An 8,103-nucleotide genomic window follows, 5' to 3' on the forward strand; every position below is an offset into this window, starting at 1 on the left:
TAATTTGCTCAATCATTTGAAGACATTTTCGCAAGTTAAATTCCTACACGTGTGTTGTCTTCCACGAAACTAAAACATGTATATGTTTCACATAATTTGGTGTTCACAAACAGCAGTTACACGTCAGCAATTTAAATCAAGGTCAACGCACTAACAAGATATGGATTTTGGAGTCTCGTAACAACCCATATTAAATCAATGTTATTCAAATGAATTGTCAGTGCCAACAAAAACAACATCGATGCCACTTAAAAGCAAGTGCTCATGTAAAATAATTGTTGAATGTCTATCCAAAACTGACATGGATGCACATGACAAGCAGGATATGAAGAAAGTTGTAGAACTCGTCCAGAATCAGGGCGCCCGGATGAAGTAATCCCAGATGGTAACACACACAAAGATAAGCTAACGAGTGATAAAAACGTTTAGTGAACTCACGACTGGTTTTGCAATATGTTTTCCACAGCAAAGGGACAGAATTAATGAAGAAGTAAAGACATAATGTACAGTCTTATAATATACAAACCATCTGCTGACTATATACCTGAAATACAAGCGTAAGTTAAAGGTATATTATAACGTGTTATGTATTTATATGCAAAACGTGTCATCGTTTGTCCCTGAAATTCCTAAAATCGTAGAATGAGCATACGCATCAATTTTGAAATGACATACAATGTACACGCACATACGCACATATGTTCAAAGTCAGACCGTTTGTTTCAAACACAAATGCTAATACCATTGTTTGTGTAGAAAGATACGAACAGTAATTGTCATGTCAGGCTCATTTAACTTTTATTACAACTTATTATAATACATTCCTCATATATTAACACGTAATTTTCGAGAACTACTTGATGTACAAACCATAATTATGCATGCAAGAATAAAAAGGTTGACTTATTATCTTAATGATTACGTACGGTGAGTTGTATCGATGAAGTAAGCATGAGTAACATGTGTTGCTTACTGCTCAAGTTCTCTATGAACAGACATATGTCTGAATATATTTCGACGTGAACATACACATGCAAGTTGTGTAGCTTATTGATTAATCAAGTCTGCATTTCGCTGATTTATTGCATGGACAATTATTCACTACCATAACACGTAAACAACATCGCGAGGGTGCTCCCTGGTGGTTTTCAACGTATGAAACGTCGCAGGGGGGATTTCTGTTGGGCATCAATCTGCTTTTTATCACGATAGTTTTGTTACTCGTCAATATTTGTGTAACAGAGAAAAAACAATGATTGTACATAATTTATTTTAGGATTTCATATGGGTTATAAGGAAACGCCGTATGCTCAAAAATGGTATTGTACCTAAATCAAGCAGTAAATAAATGTCATTAAAGCATTATCCGCTTGTGAATATATCAATTGCTTTGATGATAAATCCACAGTGTGTCAAAATAAATGCCATAATTTTTATGCTAACATCATACATACAATTAATACATGAGTATACAAGAAAACTACAAGGTACAAACACGTGTTAAATAGTTCGTACTTCTTTATGTTTATTATGCATTGTTATATGCACATCTAATTGAATATGTATCTTTTGTAAAGATATATTTTTAATAAAAACATGTCAGTGCTAACAGTCCAACTAAATTACATTTGTTTTTAATATAAATTCTCTTACGAAACATTGTATCTAGGCCAAGTTTTTAGCAAAACAAAATCATTCGATGGAACTATTGTTTTCCATAGGGCTGTGTCAAATGTGAAAGAACGGAAGCATGCTGTTATTGAAATCATTTATCATCGGATTTTAGCTAAGCGTTTACATTTCACATGAAAATAGTACGTAAATTTGTCGTTCGCTGATTACAAAGACGGGCCCTAGTTCACATTGTTCACATTCGCATTGCAACTGTTGTGTGGGCAACTCAGTGCTCGATAATTGAAGTTCGACGGTAGCGACATATGTTTGAAATAACAAGTGTCGTAATCAACTGCGCATATTAGCATTGCCAACTGCTAGCATTTTACAATGTTTTCGATTTCATTTAGTTCAATGTCAAGATGACATGTTTTTAATGTCAGAATGACATGATAAGTTAACGATCTTTCCAAAACATAGCTAGGAGTATTTAGTATATTATACACGTCAACATTTTCCGAGAAAGCGCTCATGTTTTAAATGTCAGGTTGACCTGGTTGTTTTAAATGTCAGGTTGACATGAGAAGTTAATGATCTTTTAAAAAAATATCGAGTATTTAGAAGTATATAAAACACGTCAACATTACCTGTTAGTCAAACAGAACTACTAAGTAGTGCTTTGTTGAAAGGATCGTATTTTCAAACGGTTGACAATATTTTAATTCTTCAATCATAATAAAAAAGACGTCACTTGTAATGAGTGAAATATGTCATGCATTTATGTTCATATTCGGACACATTTAGTTTGTGTACGCATTGTATTTAATATATAGTGTGCATTCAGTAGATGTATATGGAAATAATGTGTTGTGCTTTCAATTTAACAGATCATGGCGACATCCAGAAGCTTTCTCGCAATTTGGCTGATTTGCCTAATAGGTAAGATATAGTCATGGTAATTTTAATATTTACACAAATGCGTATCATGATGCGTTTTTCCCTCTAATTCTACTTAGATAAGTATTTACCTATATAACTACTACTACGTATAATATTGAAAACACATAAATAATAATAGTAATAATAATAATAATAAGAATAATAATTATAATAATAATAATAATAATAATAATAATAATAATATAATAAAAATAAGAATCATCATCATCATCATCATCATCAGTATAATAATAATGTTAATAATAATCATACTTCTACTACTACTACTAACAATAATGCAAATACTACTACTATTACTACTAATAATAATCATAATAATACTAAAAATGATAATAATAATAATAATAATAATTCGAAATTATTAATAATTATTGTTATTACTACTACTACTACTACTACTACTACTACTACTACTACTACTACTACTACTACTACTACTACTACTACTACTACTACTACTACTACTACTACTACTACTACTACTACTACTACTACTACTACTACTACTACTACTACTACTACTACTACTACTACTACTACTACTACTACTACTACTACTATACTACTACAACAACAACTACTACTACTACTAATACTACTACTACTACTACTACTACTACTACTACTACTACTACTACTACTACTACTACTACTACTACTACTACTACTACTACTAATACTACTACTACTACTACTACTACTACTACTACTACTACTACTGCTACAACAACAACTACTACTACTACTACTACTACTACTACTACTACTACTACTACTACTACTACTACTACTACTACTACTACTACTACTACTACTACTACTACTACTACTACTACTACTACTACTACTACTACTACTACTACTACTACTACTACTACTACTACTACTACTACTACTACTTATAATAATATATATTATTATTATATATTATTATTATTATTATTATTATTTTTATTAATAATAAAAATAATAAAAATAATAAGAAGAAGAAGAAGAAGAAGAAGAAGAAGAATCAGCGCCATAGTAAAAATATGTATTTAGGTGTGGTGTTGTGGTGATCCTTTGGTGAATCACGTAAACTTATTTACTTTTCATATGCTCAGTATTACATTTTATAGTTATATCGGGTGCTATTTTGTTTGATTTGTTTGTTTTAGGAATTGCTGCTCCCTGCCAATACGGTGGACACACATACCAAGAAGGTAGAACAAATCTATATCTTATATCACCAACAGATAGGGATATGTCGATCGACGTAACGTCTGCTATATGGTGCAAAACATCATATTGCAAATATTGAATTCAATGCTAATCGCCATTTACTTGGTGCGTTGTAAGAAACAAAACAGCTCGAAAATGTGTTATGATGTTGTTTTTATATCAAACACAACACTTCTTAGAAACTTCGGATGAAATTTTATCAACTAATTGACTATAATATTTTTGAAAATCGTGGTTTCTGAAGGATACACATGCGTTGTGTGTTAGTTGTTATTTTTTTATGATTAACCTCACCAAGCTGCTTTCCGATATATAGAAAATAATAGATTGGTGACGTGGCATTTTCCATCCACGTCACCAACCTATTATTATATTTATCCTGTCATATTATTATTATTATTTCTTTTATTTTTGTTTTACCGTTTATTCACACTGTAAAAGAGTTTAACTGGAGAGTTTTGCTGGACTAATGACGTCATTTCGAAAAATAATAACAGCATAACATAGCGACCGATGGATAGTTGAGGTCACGTGGTCATCTAGCCTTATATATTTTGGAATATTAGGTTACCTGGATATCGGGCTGATTTAAAGGCATGTGACAAGATAAATCACAATAAAGTGTCAGAAAAATCCGCCATGAGTCGTTCCTAATATATATGTTTTGGACAACAGTCAAATCATAATGATTGATAACGAGTTTTACCGTAACGTCTCCAGATGCAAATCCCTGAAACAATAAAAATGTACGTATATGTATATTTTCCGCTAGCACCAGGCGGTATAGTATATTATAATGCGTTTTGTACACATACACATATTCCTATCAAATAATATCCTTAGCATAAATTACATTTAAATTGAATGCCATTTTTTTCAGTTTGCTTATATGGATTCATTTTCGATTGGCATTTGCTTGTAGGCGAACTTGTACCATCCGAAGACCCATGCCTCTTTTGCTGGTGCACCCACGGCAAGATACTGTGTGGCTGGATGGAATGCATGCACTGCGAAGGCTACACACCACCAGGCCAGTGTTGCCCAATCTGCGGATCACTTGAGGAAGTGTAAAACATCTACATGTGAAAAGCTAAATAAAACGAATACTATGTTAGTGATATTGACGTTTCTTTTGATTTAACAATACATATAAATATATGTAACGTATATATCGTATATCCAAACTTAAATGATTTTGTTATACTGCAATGGCATTTAATGAAGATCTATTTATAAAGGAAGGGATCAGCATAACATGTATATAACTATTTGCCGTTGTACGTAAAAACTGTTTGCGATATTCTGTCAGTCGTTTTTAACAAGAGCTGCTTATAAAACTGTAACTCACCACTCCTCAATTTAAGAAACAATGTTTCAATAACATGCAAATGGAGGTAAAACTAGAATGCAAAAACTAATAGCATCGCGGGCAGTCTATGCACATTTTTGACCTTGAAGAATAGAAACGGCCGAGTAAAATGACCTCATATTGCTTGAGGGGCTAAATCAAGGACCATAACTTAAAATGTCCAATGTCTAATGTGACCTGCTCACTTATGGATAGACATATTATATTTAAAAAATCATATGATTAAAACCCTGAATGAACTTACAACATAAACATATTTAATCGTTTAGATAACATATAAATATTTCATAATATCAATAAATACACAGTCATAAGCAAACATACTAATAAATGTAGCTATAAAATTAGTGACGCATCCGCAAAAAGGCGAGAGCTCTACCTAAAATATGTTGAGAAATTCGTATAGAGAAAAATAAAACTCAATAAACTCTATAATAATCTCTATCAAGAGAAACAGTCTTGTTATAACCACTCCATGCATACCAGAACACGAACTATAAACATGAAATTATTTAAACAAGGATTAACGCCTAGGAACGGTGAATGCAAAGCTTAAGAGCGTTAACACGGGTTTGAAGGCTAGTCGAAACTCATAATTATTCAAAACAAAACATGCGTCTAAAACGATCTCAATTAAATGTATGTATACGAAACGAACATGAACACGTGAATTCACATACGTGACTCGTGAATTACATTTTACATACATCATTTTTAAGCGAAGTAAAGTCGTAAGTTTTGAGGATTTGGATTGGTTTTCATATATTTTTAAGATAGTAAACCAACATGTTTGGTTTATAAAAGAAAATTGTCAAACGAGCAAGGTGTTAAAAGAGCGTTGATATGTTTATTAAGGTTACAAAAATACCTCTTCTGCTTGTGATGACTGAAGTCTGGCTACAATATGTATCATTGAATAAATATATAGGTTACACGTTTAACTGCATCCACACAGCACTGTGAATGTACATCGTTAAAAATGTATTGCAATATCAAATATTCGAATTAGTTTTAAACGTAGGTGCTTTATTATTTATTTTGGATCAAGTGTCATGTTTGGCTAGACATGAAACCGGTTTAGAGACACAATGCCGGCATTGACCGTTCAATAGCGGCGACCTATATTGTAATCACGGTTAAGGTGTAATGGTGAATGGTTCAGTATTTCACAAGAAACGGGTCACGTGTCTTAAAGGGATCTTTTCACGCTTTGGTAAATTGACAAAATGGAAAAAAGTTGTTTCAGATTCGCAAATTTTCGTTTTAGTTATGATATTTGTGAGGAAACAGTAATACTGAACATTTACTATGGTCTAATATAGCGATTTTATGCATCTTTTGACGATTTTAAAACCTAAAAATTATAAAGCGTTGCAACGCGAAACGATTGAATAATTTGGAGAGTTCTGTTTTTGTCGTTGAATTTCGTGAAACTACGAAGATTGCTCATATAATGTATAAAATACTTAAATATGTGTATTCGGCGGAATAGCTCAGTAGGTTAAAGCGTTTTTACTTCAGGACTCTGGCAGGACTCCAGGGGTCACTGGTTCGAAACCTGGTCCGGGCAATGTTCTTTTCCTTTTTTAAATTTTATTCTTGAATTTTTACTGGAGCTTTTACGGTCCAATGTTTACATTTATCGATATAAAGCATTTAATGAATAAGTTAAAACATGCCAAAATCTGTGAAAAGGCCCCTTTAAATCAAAGACTCACACAGATTAAAGTTTATATCATGTTTCTAGAAATTTATTTTTCATATATTTAAGGGCGGTATTGTTTTAACCTCATGTTTAAGACTTGATATCGCTTACGGCACAGCAAATTAAGTGGCACAAGTATTTACGCAACACATATTGAATTGAAATAGTAATTTATTAGAATGTGCAACTGCAGCGCTATGTATCGCATTAGCTTCACTGTGTTTTTTTATCGATTACGTATCAAAAATCGCATATAAAACCTAGGCATATGTAGCATTTAACGCATATGTTGTTTTATTTCTAAATAAAAGGCATGGTTCGATCCGTTTATGATTTTGTATTGGTTCAAATGTATTTTTGTTAAAAAAGTGTTAATCACTGACAATAAAAAGCAACATCATATTTAAGCTGAGTCTCGATAAATATGCATTTCGTAACAGAACCTTTCATTTCATCTCATATTCCATAGCTTTATGATGAAAATATGGTTCTATATAGATAGAATAATGATTTATTGACTACTAAGTTTTGGGGAAATTGATATCGCAAACAAATTATAATGTTTAATTGTTGCATCGGTATGTACAAAACGAAATAGACGAAAAGGTCTTTAAAGTTCACCGAACTATTTTATCATTACCTAATCGCCCCTATAATGTTATATTAAATCTTTAGAAATGAAAAATATCACGGAATCTAATTACTCCGGTAGCCAGAATCATTGACATTTTACGGATTCTATCAAGATAATGAGTTAGGTACGAACATGGGACAAGACTTATCTCATCAATGAAACTATTTTGGTATAAGTTTAGAACACCACCAATTCAATATTTTTACGTATTCCAAAGGTATTGCTCAATTATGCTAACGCTGCAATAATGAGCGTGCAAGAACAAGAACAATAAGGCACGCGTGTAACGCTAAATCTGCGAAATAGACCGAAACAAATGCGCCTATAAAACTGGACGGGATTTATGGTACAGTGAAAAGTGTGGTTAAAGCAATTTCAAAAACATAAAATCGATACATACCCTTAAAGGGGCCTTTTCACGCTTTGGTAAAATAACAAAATTAAAAAAAAAATCGGATTCGCAAAGATTCGTCGTAATTATGATATGTGTGATATCTGTGAGGAAACGTTAATACTGAACCTTTACCTTCTCTAAAATAGTCATTGAATAAATCTTTTGACGAGTCAAAAACCTGAAAATTATAAAGGGCTGCAACGCAA

At 32.2% G+C, this 8,103-nt stretch overlaps 1 protein-coding gene across 1 annotated transcript; it reads left to right on the forward strand.

Moving 5' to 3' along the window:
• Nucleotides 1-2,499: 2,499 nt before the first annotated feature.
• Nucleotides 2,500-5,262, forward strand: LOC127859581 (extracellular matrix protein 2-like). Its single transcript, XM_052397082.1, has 3 exons — nucleotides 2,500-2,553; nucleotides 3,732-3,776; nucleotides 4,718-5,262. The coding sequence occupies exons 1-3, from the start codon at nucleotides 2,505-2,507 to the stop codon at nucleotides 4,864-4,866; spliced, it is 243 nt and encodes an 80-aa protein (XP_052253042.1). The 5' UTR covers nucleotides 2,500-2,504; the 3' UTR covers nucleotides 4,867-5,262.
• Nucleotides 5,263-8,103: the final 2,841 nt, after the last annotated feature.

The sequence above is a fragment of the Dreissena polymorpha genome, chromosome 15 (assembly GCF_020536995.1).
Source record: "Dreissena polymorpha isolate Duluth1 chromosome 15, UMN_Dpol_1.0, whole genome shotgun sequence".
Classification (NCBI taxonomy): Eukaryota; Metazoa; Mollusca; class Bivalvia; order Myida; family Dreissenidae; genus Dreissena; species Dreissena polymorpha.